Genomic DNA, 15,316 nt, shown 5'->3' on the forward strand with positions numbered 1-15,316 from the left:
ACCTTTGGAAGAGCAGGCAATGCTCTTAACCGCTGATCCATCTCTCCAGCCCCCCTAAAGACAGTTTTAAAGAGCGTAGGGGTGCTAGGAATCGAACCCAGGAAGGTGTTCTAGAAGAATGCAGGTGTTCTTAACCATTGAGCTATCCTTGAGAGTCTTTCAATGCTGTTCAGCCTAGGTCCAAACCCTGCTCGCCAGTGATTCCCTAAGGTCCTCTCCCAAGTAGCTGGGACACAGGCCTATGATACTATCCTCAGCAAGAAACAGCTTATTTTTTAAGTTTATTACAATTATTATTTATTATAGGGCAACATGTGGCAATCTGTTCTCACCTTCCATCACAGGAATCCAGGGATCAAACTCAGGTTGCCAGGTTTCATGGCCAAGTGCCTTTCAGCCATCTTGCCACCACAAATTAAACATCTTTTCACTGGGTGGTGGTGGCAGACCTCTTTAATCCCAGCACTTGGGAGGTGGAGGCTGGCAGATCTCTGAGTTCGAGGACAGCCTGGTCTACAGAGTGAGTTCTAAGACACCCAAATCTACATAGATCAACCCTGTCTCAAAAACACAAATCTAAAATAAAAATAAATTTTGGCATATATCAGAGCTTTGTTCGCATGTATGTGTGGGTACCACTCCTGGGCTTGGTGCCCACAAAGGCCAGAAGAGGGTCTTGGATCCTCTGGAGTTATGGACAGTTGTAAAGCCACTATGTGGGGGCTGGGGAATCGAACCTGCTCCTTCGCAAAAGCAGGAAGTGTTCTCAAATGCTGAGCCACCTCTCCAGCCCCTGCTCATCTTGAATCACAAGATCTGACTGTTCCTAAGAGACAGCCTGATTGTTTTGCTACCTTTTGTTTAATAACCTGTTTGGGGTAGGGGAAGCACAAGCCAATCACACGGCGGTCCGTCAGAGGACAACTACCGGGAGTTTGTTCTCGCTTCCTACCAAACTCAGGTCATTAGGCTTCTACTGAATGCACCTTTGACCACTGAGCCATCTCACTAGCTGTTTTAGTTGATTTTGTTTGTGTGGAGACAGGGTCTTGCTATATGTAGACCAGGCTGGCCTCAAATTCAGAAATTCACCTGGCTCTGCCTCCTGAGCACTGGGGTAACAGGCATGCGCCACTGTGCCTGGTGCTGGCTCTTGGTAATGTTTCCAGAAACTAACTCTCTCTCTCTCTCTCAAAGATTTGTTTGTTTATTCATCCATTTGAGTACCTGAGTGCTCTATCTGCTTGTACGTCTTTATGCCAGAAGAGGGCAACTGATCCCACTACAGATGGTTGTGAGCCATCATGTGGCTGCTGGGAACTGAACTCAGGACCTCTGCAAGAGCAGCTCTCCAGCCTCTAGAAACGCTTTTTAAAACAAAGATCCTAACTTTTCCTTTTGGACGTGTTTTCCTTTTTCCTGCAAAGCTACCTAGATACTCATTCCCAATACCACCTTGCTTTTGCCACTGGCATGGACATCTTAGGAAACTATCTAGGCTTTTATACCGACCAGTTGAGATGTGGCATACCCAAAGAGCTCAAGACATTGACTGAATCCTCAATTCCTACAGGAAGTCTACGCAAAATATCTGTACAATAAACCTAAACCTGATGAGAGGCTCTGATAGCAACCTGTTTGAGATTACCAAAGTAACTCCATTGTTTTGACTTTAAAAATTATACCTTTAATTATAGAATATTGTTAGGATAATATAGCCATAGACAAGACACTAGGATAACTGACCAATGCCAAGGGGATCCGCTCTCCACAACCACAGAACATGGGCACAGAGTGTCTGGGTATGTGCAGGAACAGCCAGGCGCTCACAAACAGCATTGGTGAAGTGTGGCAGACGCACGACTCCCACAGAGCTCAGCACTGGGAGTGGGCAGCGGATGACTGCAGGAGGGAGGGCACTCAGCTGGCGCAGACAGGTTATGGGGAGATGGGAAGGCAATCAGAGACCCTCCCTGAGCCTTTCATCTAGAAGGCAAAAGCAGCAAATGGCACACTAGCAGAACCTTTACATGAAGGCTGGAGGTGGCGTTGCAGGGCTGGGGGGGATGGGGACAGGGTAGGGAAAGGGGTAGAATGAAGTTGGATCGGAGGTGCTGTCTTCCACAAGCTACTCCCAAGCAGTCACTCACAGTGACTCAAAGACACGACAGGACAATGCTGAAATCCAACCAAGTCATTGGCTACATACAGATGCCATATCTGAGTTTAGTTACCAAGAAGATGGAAGTCACCTAACGGTTAAAATGTGAATACCCATGGCAGGCTAGATGTCGTACAGAATAGAAACCGTGTGCCCTGCCCCAAGTTCGTACTCAAATGGGAGGGGCCCCTTGGAGTGGTTTTCATTCGGTTGCTTTTGAGGCTGTCACTAGTGAGTGTCATGGTATCACCCAGTTGCGCTAACAGTGACTCTGTAGTGAAAGCACTAAATGCCAAATCCCAAAGAACTTCAACAAAAAGGTTTTTTGTTTTTCAAGACAGGGACTCTCAGTGTAGCCCTGGCTGTCCTGGAACTCAATCCTGTAAACCAGGCTGGCCTTGAACTCACAGAGTTCTGCCAGCCTCTGCCTCCCAAGTGCTGGGATTAAAGGCATGTGCCACCCCTAATCCCCACCCCTGCAAAAAAAAAAAAAAAGTTTCTTGAAAAAAAAAAAACATGTTAACATTTGCAAGTTTGCACTAAGCACCATAAAAATGCACTGGGCCCCATCCCATTCCATCCCCACGGGACAGAGTAAGCACCAATATCCGGGCTACTCATCATTCCTGCCTGGGCTGAGATAAAGAGAACTGAGGTACTGGGCGACACTAGGCGACTCTCACTGTAACTCTTTGTCCCTGGAGGCAGGAAACACACTCCTCTTTCGGTTTATTCATTTCTTCTGATGAGGCCAAAGAGGTTTCATCACAGGAGAAGATAACTCAGTCTGAGAAAGGGCAAAGGACCTAACTGTCCAGTCATTCTCTCACAACTGATGGACACATACAAGCAAGAGTTTAGTTCTGTACAAAACCAAGCCTTACAGGAGAGTGCACGCTCGCACACTAGTGTTCAAATTCTTTCCCATAACACAAGAAAAATAAAGGAATTTTCCACATGGAGTATGCCTACAGTTCTATCTTATGGTCTACATCACATAAGAACATGCTGATTCTTAGGAATTCGGTCTCTGCTATTAGAATACACACTTCACTGTACATACACGTGCCTTGCTACGAGAGAGACTGGGGCGTGGCCCTATCAAACCCTAGAGTTAGCAGTACAAGGGCGAGTGACCTAACTGTTCCAAGTTAGACGGCAAAGGACACAGAAATGACCGTCGCTCCCTGGGAAGGGCTCGGTGCTCCCTTCCCTGAAGGAGTCAACCCACTTCTACTCCTTACATCATCACCTGCGGGCCCGCCCTCTCCTAAAGGCAGTTTCCACACTACGGTCTCTAAAGTGATTTCTGAAGACAATTGATAAACCTGATTAAAGACAGCATCAATGGGTATCTCTTGCTAAGGTCACCACCACCCAAGGGCCCTTGGTCCTCAAACTTGTACCCTTCTCCTTTCACACTGTATCCTCCGGTAGCTTCAAAAGCATGCAAGCTATACACAAGTGAGAAACAAGGAGAAATGATTCAGTCACTGCCTTCAGCGTGCAGAATCCTATGAGCAAGATGGCAAGGTACCGATATGAGCTACTCAAGGAAAAAGCCCTTTGGAAGGGGAGTGCATGAGCCCGGCTACTGCGGTGTGTGAACAGTGGCTACTCAGGACAAGTCCGCCTGCCTTCTTCCAGAGCAGCTGCGGCCACCCTAGTCCAGTTCTACATTCCCGCTGCAGTCTTTTGGGGCCAAGGATACGAGAGGAAAAAAACAACTTTTTAAAAATCTACTCCATTTCCAGGCCTAAGCATCTTGTCCTCTGGTCTTCAGCTTTCAAGTTACTAGGGACGGGGGCTGCTTTTGATGAAGCGATTCACGTAATAAAATCGGAGAAGGAAAATAACTATTTTGGAGAAGGGGAAAATGTCCCCAACGCTGTGGGTCGGAATTTCAAAGGGCTGTATGCTTCCATGTTTTAAACTGTGGCCAACAATAAGGAAAGTCAGTCTTAAGAAAGCTCACTGATATCAAATCGAATATAACTGTACCTCCACAAGTCATTTCTTACTCAGGAATACAGGACTTAGTCGGTATGGACTCTCTTGTGTTTAATAAGAGCTGAGCTCCGGCTGAAACTCTTGTCACACTCGGTACATTCGTAAGGCTTCTCTCCCGTGTGAACTCTTTGATGGGTGATGAGGTTGGAGCTTTGCGTAAACCCCTTTCCACACTGCACACACTCGTAGGGCTTTTCTCCCGTGTGAGTCCTCTGGTGCTTAATCAGATCTGACCTCTCCCCGAAGCTTCGCCAGCACTCGTTACACTCATAGGGCTTCTCCCCGGTGTGAATTTTCTGGTGTGTGATCAGATGGGAGCTGCGGCTGAAGCTTTTCCCACAGGCCGTGCACTCGTAGGGCTTCTCTCCCGTGTGCGTCCGCTGGTGCTGGACCAAGTGCGAGATGCGGCTGAAGTTCTCCCCGCAATCGTTGCAGTGGTACGGCTTCTCCCCGGTGTGGGCCCTGCGGTGCCGCACCAGGTCAGAGTTCTGACTGAAGTTCTTCCCGCACTCCTCACACTTGTAGGGCCTCTCGCCCGTGTGCACACGGTAGTGCTTGATGAGGTCGGAGCGCTCGCTGAAGCCCCGTCCGCACTCGTTACACTCGTAAGGCTTCTCACCCGTGTGCGTCCTCTGGTGCTGAGCCAAGTGCGAGCTCCGGCTGAAGCTCTTCCCGCATTCCTCACACTCGTAGGGCTTCTCCCCGCTGTGGGTCCGCTGGTGCTGGATGAGGTGGGACAGCCGGCAGAAGCTCTTCCCACACTCGTTACACTTGTGGGGCTTCTCCCCGGTGTGGATTGTTTGGTGCTGAATGAGGTGAGAGCTCCTTCCAAAGCTCTTTCCGCACTCGTTGCAGTCGTAGGGCCGCTCGCCCGTGTGTGTTCTCTGATGCTGGATAAGGTGGGAGCTGCGGCTGAAGCCCTTGCCGCATTCGTAACACTTGTAGGGTCTGTCTCCCGTGTGCGTTTTTTGGTGTCGATTGAGGTCTGAAATCTGACTGAAGGCCTTCCCACACTGAGAACATATGTGATAGCGGATGCCTGTGTGGACTTCTTTGTGGGCCAGCAGGTCAGTGACCTGCTGGAGAGGGTAGCTGACCCACTCCTCTGCGGTCAGCTCTCCCCACTGTCTTTCGGACCTGTCCCCGCTTTCAAAGGCCTCTTCGCTTTCCGGGTTCTTCTCAGCATCCCCAATAGGCTCTTCGGACATGGTCACAAACTCCACATCTTCACTGAGCTCTTCTTTCGGGTTTGTTTCGTTCTCGCTCCTGATCTCAAAGTCTGTAAGGAGTAAATAATGCGGAAACGGTCAGTGCATAAACATTCCTACTGTGTTCCTGGCACTCAACCAAGGGTTCTGTTTATTCCTCTATCCTCGGTGCTGCACAGTAAACCCAGGATTTTGGGTTCGCCATTAGGTGCTCTACCACTCAGCTACACCATGCCCAGCTCCAGTACCGGGTCCTCTTTCTTTTACTTTTCTTTTGTTTTTTCCTTTTTCGTCACAGGGTTTCTCTGTAGCTTTGGAGCCTGTCTTGGAACTAGTTCTTACAGACCAGAATGGCCTCGAACTCTCAGAGATCCGTCTGCCTCTGCCTCCCGAGTGCTGAGATTAAAGGCGTGCGCCACCATCTCCCGGCTTCAGTCTACTTCAGCATCAGGTGAGAATGCAAAAGTGGGAAGTCCATACATCATCCACAGGGGAGGGTGGACTGAGCTGAATGGCAACGGCAACACACATTTTTTTTTTTTTTTGATTTTTTTCGAGACAGGGTTTCTCTGTGGTTTTGGAGCCTGTCCTGGAACTAGCTCTTGTAAACCAGGCTGGTCTCAACTCACAGAGATCCGCCTGCCTCTGCCTCCCGAGTGCTGGGATTAAAGGCGTGCGCCACCACCGCCCGGCAACACACATGTTCTTAACATGCATAACCGTGAATGCTCACATTTATCGTGAAAGTCCATCTCTGTGGAGGAGAGACCCATGGCTCAGACGGAGAAGTGGCTTTCCTCAGGAAATGGGAGACACAGTAGGAGCTGGAGGGACGATACTGCTCTTACAGAGGATGTGGGTTTGGTTGCCAGTACCCACACTGGGCAGCTCCCAACCACAAATTCCAGCTCTAGGGATGCAATGCACTCTGGCTCCTGTGGTTTGTGTACTCAAATACACAAACCCACACTCTCATATACATGTACTTAAAAAATAAAAACAAAATCTAAATGTCCAACTCAAGTCTTCTGCTAAATTCAGGCTCTTCAGTTAATTGTTATTTAAGAAACTATCTACACTTGGGAGGCAGAGGCAGGTGGATCTCTTTGAGTTCGAGGTCAGTCTGGTCTACAAGAGCTAGTTCCATGATAGGTTCCAAAACTACAGAGAAACCCTGTCTTGAAAAACAAAAACAAACAAACAAAAGAAACTATTCCTAGTACTTTGAAAAAGGGAAACAATCAGAATCAAAACAACAAGAGACCTTAAATAAGGATATCTAAAAGACTCTAGAAAAATTTTGGAGTATGTGTTATTTTGTTTAACTTGTCAAGCCTTCTTAATTATTATATTTACTCAGAACCTACCAGATTTTTTAAAATTATTTATTATTCATACAGTGTTTTGTCCACATGTATGCCTGCATGGCAGAAGAGGGCACCAGATCTCATTACAGATGACTGTGAGCCACGATGATGTGGTTGCTGGGAATTGAAAACACAGCTTCTGGAAGAGCCGCCAGTGCTCTGAACCTCTGAGCCATCTCTCTAGGCCCCTATGAAGTTATTTCTTAACTAACTCTATCAGGAACATTCGTTTGTGACAGGGTCTAACTCACTATGTCAGGTGACACCGAATATTTCTTCCTGTTGACTCTACCTACCCAGTGCAGTGAACACAGGTGCACACCACAGAAGCAGCTCCTGTATTTTTAAAAGATGCATTATGTATACAGTGTTCTGCCTGCATGTATGCCTGCGGGTCAGAAGAGGGCACCAGATCTCATTATAGATGGTTGTGAGCCACCATGTGGTTGCTTTGGAAGGGCAGCAGCACTCTTAAACTCTGAGCCATTTCTCCAGCTCCATGTCTTCATCTCTTATTTGACAGAAAAAGCAATTTTTAGATGTCACTTAAAGTCAGAGTATATAAAAGGCTGCACAGAGCAGCCCCTCTTTTGCAGAGGACTGTTGGGGAACAAATCTGACATTCTATGTATGCTAAGCATGTGCTATAGCACTAAACCACACATCAGAACCAGCTCAGACCAGCTTTAGAACTACATATATTGCATATACTTCAATATTTCATATATTTCAAGTGTGAAAATAAAAATATACAACCAGCTCATAAGAAACATTTTCCAAACTGGGTTTCTTAGTACACACCAGAAAACTGTAAGTAGTTATGTTCATTAAAAAGGACCTATGAGGGCTGGAGAGATGGCTCAGAGGTTAAAAGCATTGCCTGCTCTCCCAAAGGTCCTGAGTTCAATTCCCAGCAACCACATGGTGGCTCACAACCATCTGTAGTGAGATCTGATGCCCTCTTCTGGCTTGCAGGTATACATGTAGGCAGAATACTGTATATATAATAAGTAATAAAAAAACATTTAAACAAAAGGACCTATGAATAAATAAATTTGGTAACTAGTTACAAAAACAAACAAACAAACAAACAAAAATCTAAAACCCAAAGGGAGGCTGGAAAGATGACAGTGGATATTCATTTTACAAACATTAGAACTGGGTTGGGACATCACATATACACATAAAGGCTGGGCATAACATTAACCCTAACACTCTAGAGGATGGAGTCTAGTGCATCCTGGGGCCTTGCTAGTCAGGCAGCTGCACCAAAGAGCTAGCTCAGGGTTCAATGAGAGGAGAGACTTTGTCTCAAAAAATAAGGTGGAAACAGACAGAGGAAAGTACTGGAAGTGGGCCTCTGGCTTATATACACAGGAAAATGTCATCAACACATACATGTGCACACATATGTATGTATATCCCCCTACACACACACACACACACACACACACACACACACACACGTGAGCGCGCACACACAGGCACACACACAAAGCAAGTAAACAAACAGAAAAGAAATCCAAGCTGGGTACTCAGGAAGCAGAGGCACAGGGCGGTGGTGGTGGTGGTGGTGGTGGTGGGGGGGGGATCTCTGTGAGCTCAAGGCCAGCCTGATCTACAAATCGAGTTCCAGAATAGCCAGGGATGTTACACAGAGAAACCCTGTCTCGAAAAAAAAAAAAATAATGTTTAATGATACATTAAAGGATCCAATGGGTTTTGAGATAAAAAATAAAAAATAAAATAAACCACCTTGAAGGGCCTGAGAGCTGGCTCAGTGGTCCAGAGCATTTGTTGCTCTTGCAGAGGACCTGAGTTCAGTTCCCAGAATCCACATCAGACAACACACAACTGTCTCTAACTCCTGCTACAGGAGATCTGATGCACTCTTCTGGCCTCCTTAGGCACCAAGGATGTATGTGGTGCACAGACAAACATTCAGACAGAACACCTATACACGTTAGAAGGAAAAAAAAAAAAAAGAAGAAAAACAAAACAACAAAGTGCCTTGGAAACATTTATTAACCCTCCCCTAAAAATATCTGTGTAAAGCCGGGCGGCGGTGGCGCACGCCTTTAATCCCAGCACTCGGGGAGGCAGAGGCAGGCGGATCTCTGTGAGTTCGAGGCCAGCCTGGTCTACAAGAGCTAGTTCCAGGACAGGAACCAAAAGCTACGGAGAAACCCTGTCTCAAAAAAAATCCAAAAAAAAAAAAAATTTGTGTAAGCAACAAGGCTCCTGGTGATTCTAGCTAAGAATTGCTCCTGAGATAGTCTGATAGTCTATAGACATGCAAGAGCAAGTCTTTTTAAAGATGCCTCTTTCTTTCTTTCTTTCTTTCTTTCTTTCTTTCTTTCTTTCTTTCTTTCTTTCTTTCCTGGTTGTGTTGTTGTGATATATTTAGGTTGTGTTTGCAATAGATCTGGGTAAACATCATAGTTATGGCTGTTTAATTTTCACTCATTTTTAATTATGTGTCTGTGTCCAGGTTGGAGTATGGGTACTTATGACTGCAGACGCCCTTCAGGGGCCAGAAGAGGGCATCTGGGCCACAGGAGCTGGAATTACAGGTAGTTGTAAGATGTCTAATGTGGGTGCTGGGAGCTGAACTCAGGTCCTCTACCATAGCAATACGTGCTCTTAACAGCTGAGCCATCTCTTCTACCTGTTTTTAGTAGTGGAGTTGTGGCTGCTTTTAAGGAACAATTCAAGGGACAAATAGAATAAAGTATACCAATACACACACATCACAATGAAACCCATTGTTTAGTATCACCTAACAATGAATTTAAAAAAAAAATAAAAAGAAGAATTGGTATAGGAGGCCCTTTTGTCTAATAAAGAAACTGCCTTGGACTGTTGATAGGGCAGAACTTAGGTAGGCGGGGCAGAACTTAGGTAGGTGGGGAAGAAGGAACTGAATTCTGGGAAGGAGAAGCCATGGATCCCCAGCCTGAGACAGACACCGGTTAGAATCTTTGCCAGTAAGCCACTGGCTATATACAGATTACTAGAAATGGGTTAAATTAAGATGTAAGAGTTAGCCAATAAGAAGCTAGAGCTAATGGACCAAACAGTGATTTAATAAATACAGTATCTGTGTGATTATTTCAGTTCTGGGCAGTTGGGACAAATGTTACAAAGAATGTTAGGGAATACTATTTTCAGGTATGTGACTTTTGTTTATGCTGCATCTGTTTATCTGTGAAACTGTTACTGTGCCTGTCTGAAACACCTGATGATCCTAATAAAGAAATGAATGGTCAGGGCAGGAGCAAGGATAGGCAGGGCAGAGAGTATAAATAGAAGGAGAAATCTAAGAGGAGGCCACTGGGGCCAGCCACTCAGCCAGTCACAGAGTAAGAAGGAAAGAAGGGTATACAGAAATAGAGAAAGATAAAAGTCCAGAGGCAAAAAGTAGTCAGGATAATATAAGTTAAGAAGAGGCTGGAGAGATAGCTTAGAGGTCAAGAACACTAAATGCTCTTCCAGAAGTCCTCAGTTCAATTCCCAGCAACCACATGATGGCTCACAATCCTCTATACTGAGATTTGGTGCCCTCTCCTGGCAGGCAAGCATACACGCAGGGAGAATGCTGTTAACATGACTGACAGACAGACAGACAGACAGACAGACAGACAGACAGAAATATGTAAGTTAAGAAAATCTGGCAAGGGGGCTGGAGATATGGCTCAGTGGTTAAGAGCACTGACTGCTCTTCCAGAGGACCCGGGTTCAATTCCCAGCACCCACATGGCAGCTCACAACTGTCTGAAGATCCAGTTGCAGGGGAATCTGACAAATTCACACCAATGCACATGAAATAAAGTTTAAACCATAAAAAATATTCAAAAAAAAAAGAAAATCTGGCAAGAAACAAGACAAGCTAAGACAGGGTATTCATAAGTAATAATAAGCCTCTGTGTGATTTATTTGGGAGCTGGGTGGTGGGCCCCTCAAAAAGCCAAAAGACTAAAAAATTCACAAAATAGAAGAAGCCAAAGAAATTGGGACATCAAAGAAAGTCCAAACTAAGAAAACCCCTCAGGTTACCTTTTGTTACATTTTAAAATATCTTAGTCCTTTACTTGGCTTTATGCACTGCTGAGAATCAAACCCAGGGTTTCAAGTACGCTAACACCCTCCCCACTGAGCGGCAGCCCCCAGCCTCATGAGTTCTCCTCTCAATGGGATTTGTGATCTAACCATGAGAGGATTCCTCTGAGACAACGAGGCACACTTGAAGGATGAGCACCTTTGAAGCTGCTCAAGACAAGAACCTACCCAGATAAAGTACCTGAGGCAAAACTGCAGCCATGGAGCCAAAACAAACACAAAAGGGGTGGCTTCTGCCCTTCTGTGAACCTGCTTAGGAGCCCTCGTCTTCTAGCGCCCTAGAGAAAAAGCACATTTTACAGGGCATTTACAGAGCCTTTATGTCCTGGCAGGCACCACAGCGCCAGACCTGTTTGGTCAGCGATCTGTACAAACAGGCTGCCGGATGGCAAATGACTCATGGAATGAGGATCCTCAAAGTCTCTAAAACTGCAGAAACCATTTTTTTCCCCCGACCATATAACATAGATCATCCCACATTTAAAGCTTTGCATCACTAATTGTCTGGTTTACCTTAAAAGCAAACAAACAAGTCTGCACTGAAAGACCTAAGTCATTTTGACAGGTTCAAAACAGGAGACGAGAGAAAAGGTAAAAATGCCTACTCACCCAGTGAGACAACATTTCCGTAATTCTCCTGCATCACGTCCCTGTAAAGGTCTCTTTGTGTAGGATCCAGAGGTCTCCATTCTTCCCGAGTGAGGTACATGGCCATATCTTCAAATGTCACAGGGGCCTGAAATCACACAATGCTTCCTCACTACTTAGCATCTAGGAGTTTAGTCCCAGCCTTTCTTCTTGAAATTAGAGACATGGTTAGAAATGTCGAGAAGGCATTGGCATTAAGTCTGATCTGTAGAGTGCAAAGAAGAAATAAGAAAGAAAGAAAAAAAGACATGTGGTCAAAAGGCAGGGCGATCTACTAGATATCCCTGCCCACTTTGGGACACATCCTCTTCAGACCTAGAACTTACACGGCTCCAGACCTCTACCTGCAATGTTCTCCTTTTCTAAGACCAGTGACATTCTCTTCTTTATGGTCCAGTTCGAGCGCCAACTGTCGTTCTTCCTGCCCCCCTCCCCCCATTTGCTCTTCACTCCTTCCTCGGATACCGCATAGAGTTAATCACGCCACGATTTTGCTGTTCCCACACCACAACACTTTCTTGCTAAGGCAGAGGGTTTATCATATTGTATCAAGGTTAATCGGGTGCACCTCTCTCTCTACAGATAGTTGGGTATCACCCATCTTGTTCGGTTTTATTCTCCTCAGTAGTTAAAGGCATACAGTAGATGTTAGATATATGCCTGTATGTGACTAAATTAGCCAGCACTAAGCCCCTGCAGCAAAACAGTGAAATGAGTTAACCCCAGGGAATTTCCTATAGGGTTTGCAGAACGGGGAAACACCGGGCGAGATGGGTAAGCAGAGGCGAGGTCCGGGAAGCCACCCCCGGCTTACCTGGGACCCAGCCATGAGCAGGGTGGCTGCCATCTCAGGCTCAAACGTTCGTCTCCTGGGAGAGAGAGCAGGAAAAGTAGCTAGTAGACAACGCTGAAGGAGATGAAAAGCAGGGAGCGAGGCGCGGCTAGAGGCCCTGCCCACTCCCTAGGGCTGGAGTTCTGGTTGCCGGGTATGCAGGAACGGCCCAGGACCGGTCACCCTCCTCCTTCTCTGACCCCCGAGCGTGACCCGCTCTCCGCGGCTCGGTTAATACCAAGTACATGCAAGGCTAGAGTAAGGGAGGACAGCCCCTGGCTAGTGCCCCCCCGGACTGGGGGTCAGGCCGATGCTCTTAGACGGAGGCTTTCAACCCAGCCCTACAGAACGCCTCTGCTCTTCCATCTCCGGGCAAGGGCCTTTCCGGCAGCAACCTCAACCAATCAGCAAAAAAAACCTCATCAAACACGAGGCCAATCAGATGCCAAATCATCAGCCCTCCTCCTGCCGCGTGGCCGAGCATCTCCACCACGCGTGCGCGCGCCTCGCGGCCTGCCGGGACTTGGAGTTCCACTCTGGCGTACAAAGGCCACTTAGAGGCCAAGAGCTGGGGTGGAAAAAGAACAAAAGGGAGGAGACAGGGCAACGTCCTTCACTTTCTTCTCGGAGACCACAGCACGACTCAGTAAAGGAGGCTTCCCTGATTTTTTCTCATGGCCCTACGGCCGTCTTTGAGTCAGATATTATCCGCGAGTGTGGCGGCCTGGGCTGAACTCAGCTGGGATCAAACCCTTATTTGACAGCCCAGTCCAGAGCGGGAAAAAGCTCCAGTTCCCTCCCTCGGGAGACTCCCAGGCCACGGTGGAACTTTGGGCCCCGCCCACGTACTCGCAACACCTCCCAGTGCCGCCAGCAGTGCTTGCTCTCCGCGTCCGAGAACTACAACTCCCAAAAGAACTTGCGTTTCGCAACCTGCCTGCAGACTACTTATTCCAGTAGGCTTCGTGCTGCGTGCCCTATGTGGGAGTGCAGTCTGCAGCCAGGATCCAGTATCCTGTTAACCCTGTAGGGAGCTTCTCGCGCTGTTTTATAGAGACCCGACCCAAGTGCACTTGTTCACTTGTTATCTAAAACGCCAAAACACTGAAATCAGAAATGGGTAAGGAGCTAGGATGTGTAGGGAGATAGCTGGTCTCAGAATGGAACCTCAAGGAACTTGCACGATTGACGGTCTCTCTGCTGAAAGATTCTTGAAGACCTCCCAACACCATGGAGACACAGGGCCTGTGATGAATGAACCTGAAAGGGTCCTAAGGATGTTAGCAGTCTCTGTTTCAAAGAAGCCACAAACCCGGGATAGGGCAGAATGAACAGGCTTACCTCCTGGTCTGTGAAACACCACGGATCGCTGGTTCCAAGATCCTCGAGTGACCTGAGATCCCCACGCCTCAGAGTTCTAAAGAGCCCTGACGTTCGAAAAGATTCTGGAGATCACCAGCAGATTCCGGAGATCTCAGAGCCATGGGTAGAAATCCGAATCCATAGATGAACAGGCAAAGGCCAGAGTTTGCTGGTAGGATTGAGCCCAAAGCTTCAAGATTTGCAGAGACCTCAGACTGTTCTATTGCTCGAAAAAACCACAAGCTCATAAACAGATCCCCGAGGCCACGGCAGCTGAACAATAAACACCAACAGCAGCTAAGCTACATTCAGTAAGAGTCCTCCAAACAGTAGGACTTGGAGCCTTCAGCCGGGATGAAGGAATTAGACAATGGAAGACGAGGGCTAGGCAAAGCAGGCATTCTGCGTGGGGAAGAGCTTCCAGCTTGCTGTAGCCTTGGAGAGGGAAGTGATGGAAAAAGAATATAGCAGCTTATTAGGGACTCCCACCCTCTTCAAGTTATAAATATCCCAAGAACCTTGGCTTGATGCCCAGAAGCCTGTTGTCTCTGACTGAACAGGAGACTTCTCTGCCTGGGCTGGGGAAAAGGGCTTTTCTTTTGTTTTGCAGATACATCCACGCACTGAAGAACTTTAAAAAAAAAAAATTTTTTTTCAAATATGATTTCCAGCCATGCTTTTATTAGTGTCCTGTTCCCAGTGCCCAGTTATTTATGGCTATATGACTCAAGGATCCACAAATGAGCTAGCAGGACCCCTACCAGCCACAGTGCAGCTTTTCTACCTGTGCTGCTCTTTCGCTCCCAAAGCTGGGACACAAAAATGTGTCGATGCCACACAAAATTAGTCCTTCTACCTACTGTAAAATTGATCCAGCCACCATGTAAATTAGAATCTTGAAGAATTTACAAGAGCCAGAAGAGTGTGGCCATAAAGGTCAGACAGAGCAAATTCAGGGCCTAGGCTGTGTTTCTTCAGGAATAACTCTCCAGACCCGTTTCCTTTTTTAAAATTTATTTTATTTTAAATGATTTGTATTGGTTGGGGGGTGGGTGCGTTTATGCACGTACAAGTACAGGTGCCTGAGGAAGCCAGAAGAGGGTCCACTCCCCTGCTGGGTTTACAAGTGATTGTGAGCCACCCAATGGGCGAGAGCACTGGACAACAAATTTGGGGCCTCTCCAAGAGCAGTATACACTTGTTGCTGCTCTTGTTTTGAGACAAGGTTTCTCTGAGTAGTCATGGCTGTTCTGGATCTCATTTTGTGGACCAGGCGGGCCTCAAACTCACAGAGATCCACCTGCCTCTGCCTTCCAAGTGCTGGGATTAAAGGCCTGCACCACCACTCCCCCTCTGAGCAGTATACACTTATAGCCACTGAGCTACCTCTCCAGCCCTGTCATCTCCCTTTTCTGTACAGTTGGAATTGTCTAGCTAAGGAAGCTGAGAAGGGATTTAAAGCACACCTGCACAGAATGAACAATCAGACCACAGGTGTTCGGATGGATCCTACCTTTGGTAGCAGGAAAAACTTACAGAAAGGTCCGTGGGTATATTCGATGGCCTGAAGGTCTGGGAAATCATAGCAACTCTGGGGTGACCTTATCCT

At 47.0% G+C, this 15,316-nt stretch overlaps 1 protein-coding gene across 4 annotated transcripts in view; it reads right to left on the minus strand.

Moving 5' to 3' along the window:
* Positions 1 to 14,161, minus strand: part of Znf436 (zinc finger protein 436) — an 18,141-nt gene extending 3,980 nt beyond the window's left edge. Inside the window, exons 1-4 of one of the 4 annotated variants that reach the window (XM_050155227.1) lie at positions 13,687 to 14,161; positions 12,328 to 12,913; positions 11,475 to 11,601; positions 3 to 5,450 (exon numbers count right to left, since the gene is read on the minus strand). In XM_050155227.1, the coding sequence (XP_050011184.1) occupies positions 4,198 to 5,450; positions 11,475 to 11,601; positions 12,328 to 12,360 (1,413 nt within the window). In that variant the 5' untranslated portion in view covers positions 12,361 to 12,913; positions 13,687 to 14,161 and the 3' untranslated portion in view covers positions 3 to 4,197. Of the gene's footprint in view, positions 1 to 2; positions 5,451 to 11,474; positions 11,719 to 12,327; positions 13,418 to 13,686 lie in introns of those variants that run through there. The other 3 variants (XM_050155219.1, XM_050155246.1, XM_050155237.1) reach the window with 3 other exon arrangements.
* Positions 14,162 to 15,316: the final 1,155 nt, after the last annotated feature.

Source organism: Alexandromys fortis, unplaced genomic scaffold (genome assembly GCF_014885135.2).
Source record: "Alexandromys fortis isolate MF-2015 unplaced genomic scaffold, M_Fortis_MF-2015_v1.1 scaffold_26, whole genome shotgun sequence".
Taxonomy (NCBI): Eukaryota; Metazoa; Chordata; class Mammalia; order Rodentia; family Cricetidae; genus Alexandromys; species Alexandromys fortis.